Genomic DNA, 24,122 nt, shown 5'->3' on the forward strand with positions numbered 1-24,122 from the left:
AACCAGATGCCAAAGGGATAATAAAGATTTCTGGACATTAAAAAATTTCTTTTTCATAAGCAGGAAGGGAGAGAAAAAGAATAAGGGCAGGATCTGGAAGAGGGAGGAGACTGCCTGGAATTAAAAAGAATCTACAGTAAAACTTCAACAAGACTTCTAAAAGATACATTTTAACTGAAACTTTGTAACTAAATAGTAACCCCAGGAAGAGAAAGTGAAAAAAAAGAGCAAAAAGAAACAGCTTGTGTGTATTTGGATTATTTGGTGATCTTTGGATTCTTGGTTATTATATTTGAATGACTAAAATCAATTGGGTGGTTGTTTAAAAATTTATACAATGGCACCACTTCTGGATGAATTGAAAATGGAACTTTAAAAGTACAAAGAAGAGGCACAAGAAGGGAAGAGTTCTTTTGGCTTCATTTTTCAATTCTTAGAAATGGAGATTTGGAACTATGAGAAACAACAAGAAACGACTGCAAAACAAGAAGACTGGGACAAAGAAGAAGCCATCTTTAATGAACAAGTAATTTTATGTGGGGAAGAAAAAGGAAAGGGGGGAAAGAGAATGGAGAATTTAAGACTTAAAAGAACAACCAAAGAAAAGAAAAATAATTCAAAAAATAAGTATAATACTGGAAAGCAACAGAAAAGGGGAATACAGAAGAGAGAAATAGAGGTAGAGAGACAAAGGGGTAAAAAGGGGAGGGAGAAGAAGAGAGGAAGAAGGAAAGGAAAAGAAGTTACAAAGGTCCGGAGCAAGATATAAAGAAACAGGACCTATTTAGAGATAATGGGTGAAAATTTAACTGAAAGGGGGATTCTGTAAAGGTACATAAGATTGTATTGTTATATTAGTAATAGAAATAACTTTAGAAAATTGGAAACAATGTATGATTAAAATGAGGGATAAAATAGTTAGTGTAATTTAGTGGAATGTTTGTTAATAAAATAAGTGAAATAAAATAAATGAGAAAATTGAATTAGGAAGGAATGGGAATATTTTAATTAGTTAATGTTTTATAAAATATAAGTGAAGAGGGGAGGGGAATTAACTATGGAAAGCTTATAATTGTTCCCATAGAAGTATGATATTTAATTGAAAAGTAATGTTAAAGATGTTAAGACTTTAATGAATATTAATATTAATGATAGAATTGAATTGGAATGGAAAGTTGTTTTAATTGTATACATTTATAATTTTTTCTTTTTTTAAGAATACAGTGTGTATTTTAAGAATATACCAAGCAGAATCCAAATAGAAGTTATGTATTATATTGAATGTTATAACTTTAGGGAAAAGATATAAAGGCGTCATACTCCAATCAGTAACTACAGGAGAAATTTTGTTTAATGAGAAAAGATAATAGATAATTGAAACAGGACAGACAAAAAATATAAATACAATGATTTGAATTGAGATGAGATAATTAAAATAAAACTGAGAAAATTAAAAGAGGGGAGAAGCTATGCAGAAAATGTAAAATAGTAATAAGATATGGAATAGAATATAAAAATGAGCATGAACCTGAATTTGTGTCTGTATGAAGAAATGTAACCTGGGATTACGCTACTTTCAAAAAAGATGTTTTACTTGTATTTTTTTTTCTTTTTGTGAAAACTCAAATAAAATTTACAAAAAAAAAGAAAGAAAGAAATTAAGTATATGCATGATGTATACTAATATTACAATTTATGAATGGGGGTACAGATCTAACAGCAATGGCAGAAAGCCAGCAGCAATGAAAGAACTGTCTAACATAATGTCCTATGAGCCATGGTGGCGCAGTGCTTAGAGTGCAGTACTACAAGCTATTTCTGCTGACTGCCAGCTGACTGCAATTTGGCAGTTCAAATCTCACCACACTCAAGGTTGACTCATCCTTCCGAGGTCAGTAAAATGAGGACCCAGATTCTTGGGGGTAATATGCCGACTCTGTAAACCACTTAGAGAGGGCTATAAAGCACTGCAAAACAGTATATAAGTCTAAGTGCTTTTGCTATTTCTGATTATTTATCTGCTGAATGTTTATGTGCATGCAAGAGATAGATACGTTTTCAGAAAGACAAGGCACCCACTAACTTTCCCTCTTCTCAAGGCTACTGCTTCCAATTGATAATTTTTTAAAAGCCAATGCCAACTGTCAACTGAATTTTTTTGTTTCCCCTCCTCTCAACTTCATTCTGCTATAGAAGAGGTATTCCTCCAACCAGTTGTTTCTTGGGGCTCACCTACTAAACTTTCTCAGTCAAAATATTTTATGGCAATCTCCTAATCTTTGGAGGTGTCTTTCAAGGATGCAAACTTTCGATCAAATTTTCACTGAACCATCATACTCCATTTACTATTCAGGAACAAAAACTAGTTTAGCTTAGGGTGAGAGTACAAAAATTCAGAAATTGAGGAAAATGACATCAAGATTTTATATTTTATCTAGTACAGTCTACAAAGATTGTGCTTATTCTTTGTATGTCATAAGAAGTTTACAAATTGAAGTCCCTGTAGTCACAATCTGCATCCTTCTTTCAAGTCAATCTTGGGCTTGAAGGGACATGTCCAGTCAGACTTCAAGAAGTGAATTTCCTAAATCCCTTGATAGAATTCCCTGATGAGATTATGCCTTCTTGCATAATTGCATTTTATGGAAGTGCATAAGAGTTGGCACTCCATTCCCTATAATTGTACAATTCATCCACAATTCATCCCTACCTTGATCATACTGAGTTCATATAGTATAAGGCCACTATGAAGCATACTGATATATATCCCAATATTCTAACACTTGTGCTATCACAGTAAATCCGTAGACAACTTATTTCTTTGCTGTAAGCATTAAGAATGTAATTGTCACTCAGTCTCTTGATACAGTAAAGCTATAGGAGACGATCTAATAATCTTTGAAAAAGAGTCTATTCATATATTGAAGAAAATGTCCTGTTTAAAAAATATTAAATTGGCAATATATTATAAAAAGACAACCATTGCGAGATTCTAGTTCTGGAAAGTTTTTAGTAAATGTACTAGCTTGCTAGCTGGTTTTAGAACATTTAGGAAAAGTCAATTTTTTCTAACCTTCACATAATTATCTTAAATGTTTTCAATTATTTTACGCTTGCTATTTACTTAAATTTGTTTGCTTTGTATATTTTGTGTATCTTCCATTTAGAATAACATTCTCATCATTTGGAAACATTATAAAGGTTTCATTTATAATTGTCATTTTCATTCAGGTCTTTAAATATTTTGTGAAAATTTAATTATAAATATATTTTATATTTCATTTATATGTTAATAAATGTTATTATCAGACACGTACATCTTTATCCTGATAAGTTAAGATATTCATTCACAGATACTTAGATAAGGACAGCTGCTAATTCAAACGTATTGCAGTATATGAGTTTTAATTCTATTAAGCCTTAATTGTAGTAGGAAAACATGTGTAGATCTTGTGACAGGACATTTTGAACACTGATTGAAAAACTGGTTGTTTTTAATCTTACTTGCCATGTCACTATAACAACCACTGATGCAAATCACTTATTTCTATACTATTTATGTCATATAAGGTGGAATTAAATGAAGCTGAAAAGGTCATAAGAACAAATTCTCCACAAGAAATTTAAACCTGATAATGTCAAGATGACTCATTTTTTCCTCTGAATACCACTGTTTGCTTTTGAATCATTGAACAATTCATTTGAAAACCCTCTGTTATTTAATTTCTGAAAAAGAATTGTCATATTTGAGCAGAACAGTTTCTTAATACCCCAAATTTGTGTTATAAGTACTAAAATCATAAGAATGTCCTTATAATGTAAGTCCCCTGTCTTGCATAAATCAGTACTGTTCAACAATAAAATCACACAGCTATTTAAAGAGGTCACAAATATATGCTTCTTGCAATACATTTTATACCTCACAAGCTAGGGAAAGAATTTTGGTTGAATGCAGATTCAACCAAATGTCAATTCAATTAAGTTGAATGCAAATTCAACTTAACTCAATGAAACTAACTGCAAATTATCAGCCATGACTACATGACCTATTATAATTTTGGGGGGATTCAGTTTTATTTTCTCCTTTCATTTGACAGAAGTTAGGGATTCTGCATTCCACATGCATTCCATACCGCATTCCAAACATGAACCTTTCCATGCACAGAAATAGCTATTTTTGGGTAGTCAATAACCAACCAAAACTGCATTGAACAAAACTATTTTAATTTTGATAGAAAAGGTATGGGAAGAAGACAAGGAGAAAACAGCAAAGTCATCAGAAGTTGAGGGGAGACACAGGAAAAAGGGAAGTTGCTTAGAAGGTTGGGGAGCTGGTGGGATATGTTGCACTGGACACTGAAGGGGACAGATCATATCAGAATTGAGATTCCACACTTGTTTGTAGCTCACAATACAACAATGACTTTATAATACTAGAAAATGCACTGCACTGTTTGTCCAACACTAAATACAGTGAGAAGAAATCTTCAATCAGCGAGATGCTCAATTATTAGAGATGGTTAGTAATTCTGCACTGAGCAAACGATTGAACTAGATGATATCCTGTATAAGGTCTGTTCAACTCATGCATCCTATGTTTCTACCATCATGTGAGTAAATAAGATGTAGGTTATTTTTTTTGTCTTGAATATAATGAGAAGAATTTACCTGCTGCTCTGTACATTATTTTAGGTTCAAAGAATATGCAAGGGTTTTTATCTTCTATACATGACAATAACAGTCCCTTCGCTTCAATAGGTCCTCTTGGAACAACAATCTTCAAGAAAATGAATACACAAAGAAGTTAGAGATTATCTTGACTAGGAAAAATATCAAGAGCAAAAAAATAAACATTGTTCCAAGGGATAATTTCCTATTTCAAATTATCCCAATAAGACTCAGTGAAAAGATGCCAAATGAATGGAAAAGGCAAATAATTTTATCTGGTTAAATAAATGACCAGGCATTAAAGAGTTGTTAAACTGAATTAGAAAAAGGGAGATTGGTGGCACCAAGTTACATTATCAGGGTAATTACAGTATTCAATCTGGATCATAGACTCAAATAGCACTATATAGATGGATTGCATCTATGGAAGAAGTAGTATATGCATATCTATCTATCTATCTATCTATCTATCTATCTATCTATCTATCTATCTATCTATCTAGTACGTATATCAATCAGCTCCTATTAAAATATGATTCAGAGATCAAACATGTCAATGTCTGTATGATTAAATGGATGCAGAATTTAAGCAGGCTAACTGACATGCAAAAATGGGAATATCAATGAAAATGAAAATCAACTTTTGAATAATATACTTAGAGAAAACAGGTACAAAATGTTCTATTGTTCCAATGATGATTACTAAACTAGATAATGAATATTGAAATCAAATATGGAAATGTATAAAATCAAGATGGAATCATAAATCGTATCTGGCGTCAAAAAACTCAATTGCACTGCAAAATAAACTAGTATAGGATGCAACAAGTCGTAAAGGTTGCTTTTCCTTTTCCATTGGTCATTTTTTCATTATTCGCAAACATTATATACTTACAAATTACACTGAGATGATTTTATATATGAAAACTGGTATCAGAAAACTGGTATCAGATTTCTTACTGGAAATCACATCTATTCTTTCATTAGAGGGCAGCTGAAACTATGGGAACACCAATATGAAAAATAACTTCATATATGAACAAAAAAATACCCAAGTCTGATCGTAATTTTAATTTAACAGGGAAATCATTTATTAATTATTCTGCACATAGATTGCCGCCACATCCAATACTTGAGTTTCCTTAAAATAAGGTTTTTCATCTCTTTAACCAGGGTTATTTACTACATAGCTATTATTTAACATAACATTAAAAATAGCTTTGAAGGTATTAAGCTGACACAATATTATATTTGTTGTAATCCAAGTTGATACCCAAGCATAAAACAGAGATTGTTTTTTTCTTCCAAGGGGATTATTTTATAAATTCATACATTTAATTTTACTTTGTGATGTATTGTTCTGCAAATTTTCCTGTGTAATATTTGTATCCTATAATTTCCTTGCATCTTTTTAAATATAAAAACATTTTATATGTAACCTTTTATATTTAAGAAGAATTATTAGAACACTCTAAAGATTATCTAATAAATGATTAATTGATACCTTCAGTCCTGGACAGTGAGCAAAGAAGGATTCTGGGGACTGAGAGTGATACAATGCACCATGACCCACACATCCCCAAGGTGCTCTTATTGTAAGGCTTCCACAGTTAAAGAGATCTCCAGAACGGTATCGATACTTTGCTGCCTCATTAACAATCTGAAGGAATATACAAAGATATATTTAAAATTACACATGGTTATCAAGACATATTTATGCAGTTAAAAGCACATGGTTATCAAGACATATTTATGCAGTTAAAAGCACATTCATATTCTACTAGAGCTGTGGTGACGCAGTGGTTAGAATGCAGTACTTCAGGCTACTTCTGCTGACTTCGGCAGTTCGAGTCTCACCGGCTCCAGGTTCACTCAGTCTTCCATCTTTCTGAGATCAATAAAATGAGGACCCAGATGTTGGGGGAAATATGCTGACACTGTAAACTGCTTAGAGAAGGCTGTAAAGCACTGTGAAGTGGTATATAAGTTTAAGTGCTACTGCTATTATAGATTATGCAGCAACAAGAGGCAATTATGCCTCGAATTTGAAATTATGGATACTATCAACAGAAGTGTAAAGAAACTAAAATGAGGTAAAAGCATTATGTGCACAGCTTGGAGTTGTACAAAATAAAGGAAGGGAATCAAAATAATGATAATAATATGCAAATTAGAGCCCTACATGGAAAAAAATGTCAGATGTACAAACTAGATGTAGAAAAGGAACACAAGCCATGGTTTCTGGTGCAATCTGGATAATTGAGAAAGCCAAAGAATATTAAAAAAGAAGTCATTGCTTCATCGATCACAGAAAGTCCTTTAATTATGTTGATAACATCAAGCTATGGAATGTAGTTAGAAAAAATGGAAATCCCAGAGCATCTCCTTGCCCACTCTTCTGATAGCCAAAAAAATACAAAGGATTTGTAAGAAATATGATAGTGAAAAAAATAGTACTAAAATTAAATATAAAGAAGACCAAACTAACAACAACTGGTAGAACAAAATCAGGATTGACAGAGAAGATACTGAAGTGGAAGATAGCTTTTGTCTTTTAGACTCAACCATCCCAGAAAAGGAACAAGCAGTCAAGAAAAACACTGCTGGCAATTATTCTATACCGCAGTCATGAAGGTCTTGGAAAAAGATACACAGATACCATGATGTGCTTATATCTGCAAAGACCAGAATTGTGCAAGCCATAGTATTTTTTATGACACACTATGGAATGGAAAGTTGGACTTTGAAAAAAGCAGGATAGGAAGAATGTTGAAGTTTTTTAAGGGGAATGCTGAAAATATTGAAAAATCTTGAAAATATTGTATTTATTGTATTGTATCATCCAGAGTCACTTGGGTTGAATTGGACGACTATAGAAACTGAATAAATAAATAAAAACCATAAGAACAACAGATCATGAACTAGCATGAAACATGTTATTATGAAAAACATAAGATGAAAACAAATAAAAAAGATGAAAACAAATAAATCCTAGACCATATCAATCCACTCAAGGGAAGGGACAAATAACCAAGCTCACATACAGGTAGTCCTCGACTTGCAACAGTTCAATTAGCGACCTTTGGAAGTTACAATGGCACTGAAAAAAGTGGCTTTATGACCATTTTTAACTCTTATGACCATGGTGGTCACGTGATTTACATTCAGATGCTTGACAACTGACTCACATTTATGACGGTTGCAATGTCCCGCAGTCATGTGGTCCCCTTTTGCGACCTTCTGACAAAGTCAATGGGAAAACTCAATTCACTTAACAACCAGGTTACTATTTTAAGAACTGCAGTGATTCACTTAACAACCGTAGTGAGAAAAGTCATAAAAGGGGGCAAAACTCACTTAACAAATTTTTCACTTAACAACATAAATTTTGGGGTCAATTGTGGTTGGAAGTTGAGGACTACCTGTATTTTAGATACATTACACAAAGGCCTAATTCTCTGAAGAAGTCTGTAAGGCTGGGCAATGTAGAAGGAAAAAAGAGGATGACTAGCAGCCAGGTGGATTTCCTCGTTTATAGTGGCAATGAATGCATTGTTGGAAGATATGAAAGATCAGGTCAGGAACAGATCCTCATGAAGAATATCTGTAGATAGTCCTTGACATTTGACCAGTTGCTTAATGATGATTCAAACTTACAACAGCCTCAGAAAGGGTGCTTTGCAGCTTTTAAAGCAATTCCAGCTATCACAGAATACCATACCAACATCATCCCTGCAGTCGCATGATTGTAATCTGGGCGCGTGGCAACTTGTTAGCACTGACAACCAGTTGCCAAATGCTCAGTGATGAGGTGATTGCCATTTGCAATCTTCCCTGCTGGCTTCCCCAGAAAGTTTTCTAGTTTGGCAACCCCCTCTCCCATTTGCAGCCACCTCATGCAGTCCACATGTTCAATGAATCAGCCTAAACATTTGGGGGTGTTAGGTAATGTACATGTTTTTCAGTGAGTTCAGGAATTCACGTATACCTTCTACTGGTATAACTCCATTTAATCAAACAAATATTGTTTCCCACATCAAGCGATTGTTCTAGTTACTAAAGTATTTAGAGACACTTTCTCTTTATTTGAGCCAACCACAAATATAAAATTGATTTTTAAGTCTTGGAAGTTACCTGGGATTCTCAAATGTGATAATGCAGCTCATTTTATCAAGCAACAGACAATTCCAATCAGAGATGTAGCAGTGCCCAACTATGAGTCTATTGGACCCCTTCCCATTACAAGAAGAAAAATATAGCACTCGTGCTTCTGACATTACTTGTTCTAAAAGCATTACTTCATAAAAGAATTTTATTTTCCTCAAGAGGAACAAATGCAGGATTTTCAACTGTCCATAGCAGAAGTGCCAATTCTCTTTTTGCACGTTAATTGAAACAGCAAGCTCTTATCAACATATTCTCACAACTATTTTTGTTCCTTTTGTAACATACAAAATGGCAAAGATTCTTCAACAATTCTAAATCATATTCATGAAGATCCTTTCAACTGTCACACCTAATCTCTCTCTCCAGTCACATTATCATTGTTTTTTAAAAAGATTAATGTAACATCCGTAAATTTCCTTCTAATTTTCGATGTCTTAAAATATGCTCTAACCTGATCAAAGGCGGGGTAAATATAGTCAGCAAACTGGATTTCGGCGATAGCTGTAGCACCAGTGACTGCAATTCCAATGCCAAATCCCACAATTCCTTGTTCACATAAAGGAGTATTGAACACTCTGTCTTTACCTATAAGAGATTTTTATTAATAACTTTTAAATGAATGTATACAAACTAGGAAAAATATTTTAATACATGATATCTGAATGGAATGAAAAGAGCTTACGCCGTTTGTGTTTTTTTAAATTATCCTTTAACTAAAAGTAGAACTAAAAATAGTGTTGGAAAGGGCCATTTTGGCCAGTATCTCCAATCCTCTTTTCTATAGAGGAATCAGAATTAAAACACTTGAGACCGATTGGAAGTCCATTACTTCTCTGGCTAATTGGCACCACCACTGACCTGCTCTTGCAGTCTCAAAGCTTTTTCTAGCTGAAATCTGTCTTCCTGTTACTTAAAACCTTTAATCCATGTTATACACACTGGATTCCATGTACTTCAGACATTTTAAGAGTGGGGTTATATTTCCCTTCAATGTCTTCCCATGGCTAACTATTCATAGCTTTTCTTCTAATCTATGCAATAATAATATCAAGAGTAGATTGCTCTAATTTATTTCATGTAAAACTATGCTAGTGCAGCTAGATTCCTCATAGAACTCCATACCATGCACGTATGAGCAATGTATCATTAACGAGATCTTAAACTTGACACCATACTATTTTCCATATAAGTTATTGTTATATTCTTCTGAGAACACTTCACATACTTCAGTGCCAACACCAATTATATGTAATGATCTCCCCACCTAGGTCAGGTGCACTCCCAATCTAGGCTTGTGATTGTTTTCATCAATAATTAGAACATTTATCAATTATTTGTTCAATCAGATTTAGATACCATTCAAAGTGGCTCTGGATGGCAAAATAGAATCCATTTGCAAGGACATTTTCCCTAATTCATGACGGCCATTCCAGTAATTGCTCTAAAGTTATATAAAATTACAATGATGTCCATTTTTTATTATTGCTAATTATGTTTATTTATTGTACAATAGTGAGACCTTTATCAAAATGAAAAGCAGTTTTATGAAAATAATAATGTAACATGAGACATGATGAATTAACAAATTGTGAACTTACCAAATTTATCTCTCAAGCCAACAGTACATCTGAAAACACCACCAAAGGATACATCTTCACCAAATATTACTGTGTATATTAGAAATCAAAGAAATAGTTGTTCAGAAAGGAAACTGGATTATTAAAATTGAAAGTCACCTTCATCTAACTTTTTTCTATTTACTGTGTGTGCTTTTCTTTATATAACATTAATTTGATGAGTGATAAGAACCAAGACCTTGCATAAACAATACTGGAGATGAAAGGGACTAGCCAATTTACACAAACCATGAAAGAAATGTCTTTCCATTAAAGCTGTACCTTTTCAACTTACTTTGTTTCCTAATTTTTAGCAACAAAAGCTATCTTCATTTTTTTCCAGCAAATAAAATTATATTAATTTAGCAGCATACAACACTGACATAAGCTTCAAACTTCAAACAGAAACTTTATTTAGGAGCAAATTCAAAGCCTGCATAGAATTGTTTTCCCACCCAAAAATGACACGAGGGAGAAAATATGCGGATTAAGCATCTTCAGAGTAACATAATTAGGTTTGCCTTGTGTAGTAGTGAGTATTCTCAATTGAAGAGGCCCTAAGTAAGTTTCTCTTAAATAGCAAAGCATAAAAACTTACCTGCAGTTGGATCTCTAGATAAGGCATTATCCAAGGCACTTGTTATAGACTGGAAAAGGTTCATTTTTTGTGTCTGGCCTGTGAAAAGATTATTTGGTTAAACAAGGCCAACCACTGAACTGATTGCTAAAATAGCACCATATAAATTGCTAAATAGCTTTATATAAAACACCAAGATCTATTTGGAAAGCTTTAAGACTTGTCAGAATCCAATACTTTCATCTTTTTTTCAATATAGGTATCACTAATGTATGTACTCAATGATTATGTTTGTTGAACAATGAGTAACAATTTGTGGGAATAGGAGGGGAAATCCACAAAAATCCTCCCCTTGGTTGGTTAGCCAGTAAATAAAAATTGTCCCAGATTAAAAGTTTTTTTTAAAGCATCCTTTCCATTTGTTAAAAGATTTTACTGGTTCACCTGTTGCCCACGCTTACAAAATTCTATTATAATTATGATTTAATTCTTTAATTTTTCTGAGATCATAGAATTCTCAAGTCTATGGCTTGGTTAGCACAACTTTTTGTGGTTTACACTTGAATAAGGAGATGAAGGGGAATTTCATCAGAACTAAACAGCCCTCTGCAACACACAGTCTTAGCTGGAAGGATCAGTAATAGATTAAAGTCCTAGACCAGGAATTATGACATTTTAAATGTGACCTCAGTTAGTATATATCATACTAATTGGTCTGGCACAAGATATTTACTTTCACTCCTACTTAAAGGGGGCTTTTCAATATCACCCCTGCTCTTTCTATATTCAAAAGGACAATGAAGGGCAGATCTTTTGTCAAATGAAACATCGACATGCCATGATGAGGACAGCAAATGAACAGACAAGACAGAATGGCATAAGAGTGTAGCTGTCTGTGTTTACAAAGGCAAACACTGCAATACTCTGCAGAAGGGGCCAGACCTCAGGCTAGGAATGAGAAAGTGCATCCACAGGTAGTCCTCAACTTACAATAGTTCATTTAGTGTCAGTTTGAAGTTATAACATCACTTTAAAAAGTGATTAACGACCGTTTTTCACACTTACGACGGTTGTAGCATCCCCATGATTTACATTCGGATGCTTGATAACGGAGTCACATTTATGATGGCTGCAATGTCCCGGAGTCACGTGATCCCCTTTTGTGACCTTCTGACAAGGAAAAGTCAATGTGGAAGCCAGATTCACTTAACAACCAGGTTATTAATTTAACAGCTTTAGTGATTCATTTAACAACTGTAGCAAGAAAAGTCATCAAGTGGGGCAAAACTCACTTAAGAAATGTCTCACTTAACAACTAAACTAGTGGTGGTTGAGCACTACTACTGGCTGCACTCAACAGTTTCTTCTTCTATAAAATTCTTCACGGAAGTCCTTCATCTCTCTTTCTCTCTCCCTCTAACTTTAAATAAGGGAAAGGGACAACCTGCATCATAACTTTCAATAAGGGAAAGGGACAACCTGCATAATAACCAGGCACTTGGTAAGTTGCCATTGGCTTTGGTGTGTTGTCATCCCACACAATTTCCCACACAATCATAGCTTGTGTGTACTATACCAAATCAGTGGCTGCAACTGCACAGGTGATGGACACTTCGTTTTAGGCTGCAAGTGGAGGAGGAGGAAGTGCTTTCTGACTCGCCTGCAGGACTTTTTTACAGGCACCAAACAACACAGCGGGGTCGCCGTTTTCATAAAAGACCCCGGCTTAGCCTATTGCACCCCAAAGGCTTTCGAAAAAGCCAGTCTCCCATTTGCAGGTATGCCAGTTTCCCCATCCCACCATCTCAGCCAGATGGATGGGGGGGGGGGAGTCAGAGCAAAGGGAGTTGGAGGAAACGGACTCCCTCCGACTCCGGCAAAGGAGTGCAAAGGGGTCGGAAGGCAGAGGAGCGGCGTCCGCTCCCAACGACGGTAGCACGGACCCGGGGCCGAAGACGATTAAAATGCTCACCATATTGGGTGGGCTCCGGGTCCGGCTGGAAAGCGAAATGGGCCGCGCGCCTGCGGGGTGGAGACCCCGTAGCCAGACAGAGCCGAAGAGCGGAGACCGCCGCTCTCCGGAACCCAAGACCGGCGAGCGCCATTTCGACCACCGCGTGGGGGGGTCGGGGGGGCGGGTCCTGTCCCAGGGACTAGCGCGAGCACGTTGCGGAGGAGGCGGGGACCTACGCCTGCTCCTTTCATTGGTAGCGGCGCCAATGGTAAACAAACCAATCGGAGCCCTGCCAGCTGGGGCGGTGCGTTTTTTTCTTTTTTCTTTTTTAAGGAGCGGAGCCTTCCTTTTCGGACGAGCGACGCTTTATTTTACGCGTGCGCAGAGGGCGAGCGTTGATACGCCGATGGGCTAAAACCCAGTTGGTTGAGAGAGGAGTGTGAATGCTTGGGCGGAGCTTCTTGTAGGGGAAAGAATATGTTGTAGATATACACTTCTGGTTCGAGTTTGGTAGGTAGTGGTTGCGGTAGTATAAGGTCGTAAAGACGGCATGCTTTCCTTTGCCGGGGGACTATGGAAAAAGCAAGCGTCATACTCCGATGTTGTGGGGTTCGCAGCACCTTGGTAGGAATGACGTGGCCCTTCCAATCGCCCTATCCGAAAGGGAAGGCAAATTGAGCATCCTGCCCACACGCTTTTTATTTTTCTTGGTGACTTAAATCTACCTCATATTAACTGGACCCTTAATGAATGTACAACTGAACCCACGCATGCAACCTTCTACAATGCAGTAACAAATCTGGGACTAGAATAACTAGTAACCAACAACACTAGAGTTAACAACTGCCTCGATCTCATCTTCTGCAACAGTTTGAATTCAATTTATGGAATACAAATTAAAGAACCCTTTTCCAACAGTGACCATAACATGATTGACTTTTGTCTCAACATATGTCCATACAAAAATCATCACGACGGAATCCCCAATTATAACTTCAAAAAAGGCGACTATGATCTTATAAACAACGATCTCTCATTCCTTGATTGGCAATTTCTATTCTCTGGATGCAATACTGTAGAAGATCATGACAACATATTTTTACTTGAAGTCAAAAGAGTCATCAAACTATATGTACCAATAACAACTCCCAAAACCAGAAAAAACAAAGTACCCAAAACTATAAGGAAGCTTCAATCCAAAAAGAAATCACTTTGGCGGAAAAACAAATCTGGTCACGTTGCCAACTTTAAAAGCCGATACAAAAATTTGAATGCAAAACTGAATAAAAACTGAATGCACCAATTATCAGATTAAACAAGAAGAAAACCTTCTATGCATCAATTCCACCCGCGCTTTTTACAATTTTGTAAACAACAAACTAAAAGACACAAGGTCCATCCCACCCCTGATAGGACCTAATGGTAAAGACTGCAACGACGACACCATTAAAGCCAACATCTTTAACACATTCTTTGGCTTAGTATTTGTAAACAGCAATGGATCATGCCCAGTATTTCCTAGCCGAAGCACAGAAAACTACAATGATCTAATACATATCAATTTTACAGAAGACATTGTTGAAAAAGCACTGCTCAATCTAAAACCATCTCTATCTATTGGACCGGATGGAATATGTGCCTACTTCTTAAAAAAGCTACCCACTGCCATAGCCGAACCTCTAAGCATAATCTTTGAAAAATCTTTCAGGACCAGCTCCTTGCCAAAACTATGGTCACAAGCCACGGTCATCCCCATCTTCAAAAAGAGAGACCCCAGCCTAGTTGAAAATTACAGACCAATCTCTTTATGCTGCGTCACCTGTAAAGTCATGGAATCAATTATTAACCAATCCATCATCATCCACTTAGAAACAAACAACCTACTCTCTAATAAACAATTTGGTTTTAGGAAAAAACTATCCTGTAATCTGCAACTCTTACACGACAAAAACATATGGACTACACAACTCAATCAGGTCAAAGCAATAGACACAATCTACATAGACTTCTGTAATGCCTTTGATTCAGTGATACACGACAAACTACTCCTAAAACTAAAATCTTACGATATCTCTGGACACCTGCATAACTGGATAGAAGCATTCCTGTCAAACAGACAGCAAATGGTCAAAATTGGGAGTGTCCTATCAAATTCTGTACCCGTCAATAGTGGTGTCCCCCAAGGCAGTGTTCTAGGACCAACTCTTTTCATACTCTACATAAATGACCTCTGTGACCATATCAAGAGCAACTGCGTTCTCTTTGCTGATGATGTAAAGCTATTCAACACCACAGACAATACTGCTACCCTTCAAAAAGACCTCGACTATGTATCAGAATGGTCAAACAAATGGCAACTTCAAATCTCAACAAATAAATGCTCTGTCTTACATATGGGCAAAAAAAAAACCCAGAAAATAAAATACAGGCTGAATAGTCAAGACCTTGATGATGATCCAAACTCTGTCAAGGATCTTGGAGTACTCATCTCTAATGATCTAAGTGCTAGAGCCCACTGTAACTACATAGCCAAAAAGGCATTAAGAGTTGTTAACCTAATCTTACGTAGCTTTTTCTCTGTAATATTACACTAATAACTAGAGCATACAAAACATTTGCCAGATCAATACTCGAATACAGCTCATCAGTCTGGAACCCACATTACGTATCTGATATTAACACAGTTGAGAAAGTCCAGAAATATTTCAGAAGAAGAGTTCTCCACTCCTCTACTCGTTGCAGAATACCTTATGCCACCAGACTCAAAATTCTAGACCTAGAAAACCTAGAACTACGCTGCCTTCGGTCCGATCTAAGTATAGTATATAAAATCATACATTGCAATGTCCTACCTGTCAATGAATACTTCAGCTTCAACCAGAACAACACTAGAGCACACAATAGATACAAACTCAAGGTTAATCGCACCAAACTTGATTGCAGGAAATACGACTTCAGCAACAGAGTGGTCAATGTCTGGAATACTCTACCTGACTCTGTGGCTTTTTCCCCCAAACCCCAAAAACTTTAACCTTAGACTGTCTACTATTGACCTCACCCCTTTCCTAAGAGGTCTGTAGGGAGCGTGCGTAAGTGCCTACCGTCCCTGTCCTATTGTTTCTTTTATTTTTCTTATATGTATCCATGTATTCATAACTATGTTTTTACTAATATCTATTATCTTGTAAGCAATTGACAAATAAAAATAAATAAATAAAATAAATAAATAAATGATCTTCACAAATTGTCTTGGTCTTAAAAGCACAGACACACACACACAAAAGGGTTGATTTAATTGTACCGTGCATGGAAAATATTCTTTAGAATACAAAGAAAAGAGCGAATCTTCCCAGAGCGGAGCATGTGCTTTTCATGCAAAAGGTGTCAAACTCTGGAGAAAAGGAGAAAACCCTGATGGCCAGTCATGGCTTGGTCATTTCTGTGAGCTGCGTTTGGGTTACTGCAATGTGTAGATTCACATTGCCACGTGTGTGTTTGTTGTGTAATATAATCCAGGCAATGTGTTGGTGCAGATCTTGGATGGTGATCCAGTTTACTTTGCTATATACTTTAATTATATGCTTATGCTGTACTTATAAGTATATGCTAACCTAATCCCATGACTAGGTTACCCATGGTTTACAACTGGGTTCACACTGAATATCAAGCCATAAACTAGTGACACACAGCAACTTCTACAACAAACTGCAATGATGCCAGAAATATATGTGCAATGTTGTCATCAGGTAAATGCCACCTTTACATACGGTACTTGTGTTCTGACATCTTACATAAATCATTGCATTTATATAAAAATGTATTTTCTCATCCCCCCTTGTCCATGGGATTGAACGATGTGTTAAATTAAAGCAGGGCATGGTTAATCTGCATAGCATGTAATTGTTGGAGAAGTAAATAGAGTAATTATTAATTGCTACAGAGGCTGATAAGAGACGTATAATACCTAGACCAAAGTAACGTTGTAATTTTGGAAGATGGGATCGGGATTGCATTATTGGTTTAAATAACCTAGATTAATTGTCAAATTTCTACACTGCTCATCTCATTTATGGGTGACTGGTTTATAAATAAAAACAATTAAAAACAAAAGTTAAAAATTAAGGGGGTAAAAATGTTAAAGAGGAAGGAATGCACTCCAGTGACCCATCCACTTCCCTCAGGGTTGCCTATCATTCCTAGAGTCCCATGCCAATTGGCAGTGCCAGATCTTTACCCTCTTCTGGAACTCCACTCTTGTCCCAGCTTTAAAGGAAATAATCAACACCGTGACTGGCACTTAATGCAGTTCATGCAGCAGAGAAGTTATATGCACAACCCCAGGAGCGCTCAAAAGTGCTTACGCCACCGCATTCTATACCAGTTGCAGCTCCCAGATACTCTTCAAGGATTGCTCCATGAAGAGCATATTCCACTTATCCATACAGAAGATGACAAGGACAAGAGTGGCTGAAAGAAGGGCTCCAGAGAAGGGTGTAACAGGCACACAACATGAAATTGAACAAAGGTCCTCTTAGCAATAATTGCCATCTTCTCCAGCAGGAGTTGTGAGTCCATGAAGAGTCCAGATTACACATCAGGTTCATCTGGGCAGCACAACCCCATTCAGGAACAAAGATGGTAAGCCCCCAGATACAGGAGATCCATTATTCTTCCATTGCACAGATTATTTCTTGTGGTAAAATCACAGCCCAGACCACTTTTGTTATCCTGTGTTATTCGATACTAAAGAAATATCTCAACCATTCTCTTCTCCATGCTATTTACCTCTATATGAAACCTCTAGAAGAGATCATAGACCAGCTTGCAGTGAGATATCGTCAGCACACTTGATTCACTTTTCAATACATCCCCATATTGATATTAATATATTATACCTAACCCACAGAAATAAAGGTAGAAGTTTAACAAAGGTAGAAGTCAAGATGTTGAAGAAGAAAAGTATGTATTGGGTGATTATGTAAAAGACAGCTGAAAAATGATTTGTAAGTTAAAATTGCAACGTATTCATCTTTTATTTCCTATACATTTCATATCAAAATAATGTAATAAAAATACAAACAAAATACTGGCAAGGAAAAGCCAGTATTTGGTCAATTTCTACAAAAGATTGAGGGGATAAAGATTGATAAAGATTGATAAAGATAAAACTTGGCTTACAACTAGAGCATTAAAAAGAAAAAAAGAAACTGAAGGCTTGATTTTGACTGCCCCAGAGCAAGCTATTCAAACTAAGGCAATCAAGGCAGAATTAAAAAAACAATCAAATGATTCAAAATGCAGGTTGTGCAAAGAAGTAGAAGAAACAGTAAGTCATATGCTGAGCTCATGCAAGAATCAAGTGAAAATATTGTTGGCTTTCTGAAAAGACTTGACTCATAATACCAGATATAACTGTGGTTGAAAAAAATAAAGTGTATGTTGAGGTAATTCCCCGTTAGGAGAATGAGCGCATACAGGGAGACATATCTGAGAGTGGTGTTTGAATAATACACATACAGCACACAGATACACTGTAAAGTAAATGTAGTTTTTTACTTCCAGAAACGTTAAGCAAAGTCCAAATAAGCAATCCAAAATCATTCACAGGTTAAATCAGTCAGTTTTCAATCCAGGGATAATCGAAATATCAAATTCCAGTGTCAAAAACAGTTCAGTATCAGACTTACATCAAATCCAGTAATATCAATCAATTAGGAAAAATGGAGGAACAGCAATACTTTTCAACAGAAGGAAACAGAGATACTCACTCAGACACACTCTCTTCTGAGACTAAGACTAAAACAACCCAGGTTTCTGGCTCCATCTTATGGCTGTTTGAGAAACCACACCCAATTGCATGCTCTTGCATTTCCTTAAAGATATAGTACTAAAATGTTTATCCTGGTTTATATATTTCTAACCCAAATACCTGTTAGGTGACTTATATTCCTAACAGTGTAGATAACTCATATGGCAATACCAGTAGATAGATGAATAAAAGACAAAGAATTGGGGAAGATTACAAACTATCAAAATCTGAAATTCAAAATCAAAAGAAAATATAAAAACTAGCTATTGGTTTCTTGGACAGCACTTAGAAAATCTGCGCATTGACAGAATTTCCATTTGTGAATTATAAAAGGCTAAAACTGTTTGGATTTGCACATATACTGCACCAATACATTACAACATTGTAGGTTCTTGGGAAGAATTTGTTACGTACGAAGGCCAACACCAGCTAAATTGACTTCACATTTTTGTGAACAGATAATAAACTGAGCCAGGTAAACCTCCAGAGTCACAAGGAGCCCTGCACATTACCACAGTAGCATCATGTGACAAGACTTCTCACTCAGTCAGTGCCCAGGGGCACCAAATAATCTTTGTTGCTGCAGCTTTGCAGTGGTAACCAAACTGCCCCAGATCTTACACCCTCCAAAGGGCACAAAAGAGCACCTTCCTCTAAAAAAGATTTATTTCCCTCTACCCTCCAAAACAGACTAATTTCCTTCCTCTTCTTCCAAAAAAACGGCTTAATATCTATTGAACTGGATCACACATGGTTGTTGTTAACTTCATTTTTAAAAGTCAGTTTTAAATTAATTACGTTCAAAACATATGATGAGAAGAATGGGGAAGAAATAAAAGAGGGGGCTATCCAAATGCATGTTGTATACTATTTTTCTGTTTAATGTTTTAATTTCATTACAATATCACATGCTAGAAAAAATAATGATTAAAAATATTGATTGCAATTATCAGTTATCAGTGATAAAATGAATTTGTATTATAATCTGTGAGCACATGTGGGTAGAGTCAATATGAGGTAGTGGTTAAGGCACCTGGTCAGAAACCAGGAGACTGCCAGTGCCAGTCCCACCTAAGGCACAAAGCCAGCTGGATGACCTCTCTCAACCTTACAATGGAGAAAAGGCAAGCCACTTCTGAAAAATGCTGCCATTAAAACAGCAGAGGACAGCAGCTAGAAGCAAAAAAAATTGCTGCCTACTTTTAAGTATGCATGTTGCATACTGAATTATGCTTTCTGGTTTCTCTACATTAACTAAGAAATATGTAAACATGTAATGTAGTGCTATTACATGAATTTGCAATGTACTTGTATAGTCATATTGTGGTACACAAGATTTGTTCTTAGTTTTGGAAAAGCTGCTCAAAATGATTTTTTTTTTCTGTGTTCAGCATGTCAGAAAATACACAGAGCATTGCTCGCACCTGTTTTCACAACAATGTTTCTTGGCTTTTAAGATCTATGTGTTTGGTATCTCTGCTCCTCGGACTTATGATGAGCTATTGCCATGGATGTTGTAGATATTGAGAAGATACATCCTTAGATTAATTGGCTCAGATTGCCTCCCTCAGTTTCTGGAAAGAACATGGATGAGACAGATGTTTATATAATGTTTAAACTATTGTTCTTTCTTTCTTGATTATGGGACCCATTGATCATGGACTCAGTTTCTGTGGTGTTTAGATTACTCCAGGTTTGAAGCATTCAGCGTGAGCTTAAATGGACTCCGGAGGATGGTAGAGGACAGGAAGGCCTGGAGGAACATTATCCATGTGATTGTGATGGATTGGACACGACTTCACAACTAACAACAACAGCAGGTTTGAAGCTGAAAGCAGGCCAGTGCCAGTGGGGTAAAACCAAAGGGATTACCCCTGTAAGGGGCACTGCACGAATGACTGCTGTATGGCATCATATAACATCATATTTCTGCTGTGTGCACCAAATAATGCTGATGGTAACCTGGATGGAACAAACAGGTCTAATTAAGTATCAAAAAAGAGAAGTATTGGCTTCAGGGAATAATTCCTAATGAAATAGGTATCTTGTGCTTTTCCCCTCTTCTGAAGAATAGAATTGTGAGGATCTAAAAAATGTGTCTAGCAACTTCCTGGTATCGTTAAATGTCAAGGTGGTAAACAAAAATAAAGCTAAACATAAATAAAGTGTCTTTTTTCACAATGATTCTTTACAAATGTTGTTTTACAAAAAATGATATTTTACCATGAATCTTTACAAAGTTATCTTGTCTACAACTCTGAGATATCCTGATGTTCCTCTGGTCTCACATCCAAGTACTAAATGTAAATTATCTTAGTATCAAGTAATGCACAAAAAATCTATCCATGACTCATAGACATAACTTTTTTTTTACACAGGCAGGTACAAATGACTCAAATTATCACATTTTGGATATGAGAAGATCAAATTCCATTGAACAATCCATAATGTTGAGAAAAGTGAAAGGAAAGAGAGGATGACAACCATCAGAATGGGAGATGAATTTAATGCACTGTTTGGAAGATTTGAAGGACCAAGCTGAGGACAATTTATCCTTCACAATATCTTTGTGATCACTAAAATTCAACACTGACCTGATAGCAAATATTTAAACTAATAAAGCTCAAATGCAGGTTTTCCTTTAACACTTCCCTTTTTTCTTCCTCAACTCTAAATTTCTTTATACACAGTACCTGAAATCTTAAAAGGATAACTATTCTCAGGTAAGGTTGATTGCCAAAGGATCTAAGATGCAATCAGCAATTATGTGGATCAGTAATTGACAGTTGTATAAATGGGGCAATGCTGTGCTAAGGTAGATTAGAGAGTCTGAAGTAATATCTAGAGTAAAAGTTGCTTGGGAACAGAACACCATGTTTGAATTGCATGCAGATCACGTTTAAGGATTCTTGAAATTTCTTCATTATACCTTTTATAACCTTTGATCTCCAGTGACTTTCAGTGGCCTTTAATCCTGCCTCTGTCATTTGTCAGTGCCTTGCTAAGTCCTAGGTGGAGCAAGTCAAATGTAGGCTGCATTGTGAAAACACAGATTCTCAATGAAAACATCAGAGGGAGTGTGTTAATACTTAAGTGATCAGTTGAAACATTATGCATCTGAAGAAGCAAGCGGCAGCTCATGAAAAAAAAATGCAGTTTGTTAGTCAGAAAAGGCTCTAGACCGAAGGAAGAGCTGCAGCTTAGACAATTTTGACTTGTTAGGATTCAAAATAAAAAATTGTCCTAAGGAGGACAGGTGGCAAAAAGCTCTCAGAAGGTATCCTCCCTAGATTTTGGGGTAGTAAAAGTGAAAGAAGGAAGGGGTCCTTTCAGACTTGCAAGATTCTGTTAATATAACTTTGCAATAAAGATAGATCTAATACTAGTTGTGCTTATCTGGACTACCATGTAATGCTTCCTGACTCATACATATAATTACAAATACAATCTATAATTTTACAGTTTATAAACTCAGTGTGATATTTTCTCTTCAACATTGCTTGACTCTTAAAATCCCTTACCCCTTTGAATAAGAATCTGGCCTGAAAGGGAATTAGCTTCACAAGTCAATGTGGATTTTTGATATACTGTATATATACTGTGTTTCTCACAAAATAAGGCCGGGCCTTATTTCTTTTTGACCCCCTGAAAAATGGCTAGGCCGTCTTTTCGGGGTGACTTAATTTCCTCCCCACCTAGAGTGGCCCATGCACACGTACATCTCCACCAGGCTGTTTCTATTGGCTGACGAAAGCTCCCCAAAGGCAGAGTCCCCAGCCGCTTCGGGGCAAGGCATGGTTGCCCATGTCCCCTCACCATTAGGCAGTGTCTTTTGGGCAATGGAAGCTCCACAAGGGTAGTCACCAGCCACTTTGATCGGCCAGTAGAATCGGCCTCGAGGTGAGTGTCCATGCACACTCCCCTCGTTGCGAGGCCACTTCTACCGGCCGATCAAGTGGCTGGTGACTGCCCTTGGGGAGCTTCCATTGCTCAAAAGACACTGGGGACACGGGCAGCCATGCCTCGCCCCAAAGCGGCTGGGGACTCTGCCTTCGGGGAGCTTTCGTCGGCCGATAGAAATGGCCTTGTGGAGCAGGGATTGTGTGTGGGTGCTCGCCCTGAGGCCACTTCTACCGGCCGATCGAAGTGGCTGGTGACTCTGCCTTTGGGGAGCTTTTATCTGCTGATGTTCTATCGGTAGTAGATCGGGGTATTCTAGCCTAGGCTACCTGCAGGGCACTCCTAAAGGTAAGTTTTCTCCCCACCCACCCCCATCCTTCCCCCCCATTTCTCTTCACCTCGTGTAGTTCTAACGAACGATGTGAGAAATGGCGGGGAAACGCATTGTTTAAATAGGCCTAAATTTTGGGGGTGGAGCTTAATTTCACCTCATGCCTAGAAATCATGCTGGGCCTTCCTATTGGTGGAGGCCATATTGTTGGAGAAACATGGTATATCTAGGTGGATTACCTAAAAAATAAATTCCACTTTATCTAAGGCATCCTCAAGAAGTCAGTTTAATATGGCAGCCTTTTTATGAGAGCTGTCCAGGTCATATAAAAAGGCTGACAAATTCCTTTGGATCTCTTTCAATATCATTTCAGGCTACTTTGAAATTTAGTAATGGTTGCAGAGCCGCTTTAACACAAATTGCTGATTTGGTTTTGAAAATTGATTCAGTTTGATTATTTCAACTCACTTAGAAAATCAATATGAATTGCCAAATTGGATCAACTTAGTCTGGATTTCTAAAAAGCCTGTTTCTACACATGACTAGTAAAAAGGTTCAAAAGTATCTCTTTCATCCAACATTTTGGTTTGACTTTGTTTTCAGAATATCAAATCCATTTGTGGAATTTATCAAACTACTTTCACATTACATTTCTAAATTGAAGGATTGTAAATTCTTAAATATGTAAGCATCCTCAGCTTCAAAGTGATGCAGAATAAATACATAAGCTTTAATATGACAGTTTACATAAATGACAACCATTAAAATATTGACCTACTTGCAATGATGAAAGCTACTTGTCCTGTTCTAGACTGAGTAATCTCATAGTAGCAAGATACAACTGGTTTAATGATGGGATTGTAATTCAAACAACTGAGAAGGCAAACAGAATGATCAACTATGCCATCATATATGAGCTCCAGAAAAAAAACCAGGTGTTTTTCAAGGTAACATCAAGTAGTCAGGAGGGCTAATACCAGTTACAGCCAAGAGTCCCAAAGGGGCTTTTCCAAAAGGCAAAGTGGACTTCTTTGGTTTTTTTTTTAAATGTTTCATTTCTTACCCTCAGTGTAATTACTTGCTTCGCTCATTGCAGTAAT

At 36.6% G+C, this 24,122-nt stretch overlaps 1 protein-coding gene across 4 annotated transcripts in view; it reads right to left on the bottom strand.

Annotated features, from left to right (window-relative positions):
* BCKDHB (branched chain keto acid dehydrogenase E1 subunit beta) overlaps positions 1–13,159 on the bottom strand; it is a 71,624-nt gene extending 58,465 nt beyond the window's left edge. For all 4 annotated transcript variants that reach the window (XR_015745444.1, XM_087944265.1, XM_087944259.1 and 1 more), the window contains exons 1-6: positions 13,001–13,159; positions 11,050–11,127; positions 10,434–10,502; positions 9,287–9,420; positions 6,173–6,328; positions 4,669–4,777 (exon numbers count right to left, since the gene is read on the bottom strand). Coding sequence is in view for 3 of the 4 variants with exons in the window: in XM_087944265.1 (XP_087800391.1) it covers positions 4,669–4,777; positions 6,173–6,328; positions 9,287–9,420; positions 10,434–10,502; positions 11,050–11,127; positions 13,001–13,133 (679 nt within the window). In the remaining variant the exon portion in view is untranslated. The remainder of the gene's footprint in view (positions 1–4,668; positions 4,778–6,172; positions 6,329–9,286; positions 9,421–10,433; positions 10,503–11,049; positions 11,128–13,000) is intronic.
* Positions 13,160–24,122: the final 10,963 nt, after the last annotated feature.

This window comes from Notechis scutatus, chromosome 1 (assembly GCF_049901735.1).
Source record: "Notechis scutatus isolate UNSWTSFEM ecotype Mainland chromosome 1, rNotScu1.2, whole genome shotgun sequence".
In the NCBI taxonomy this organism is placed as follows: Eukaryota; Metazoa; Chordata; class Lepidosauria; order Squamata; family Elapidae; genus Notechis; species Notechis scutatus.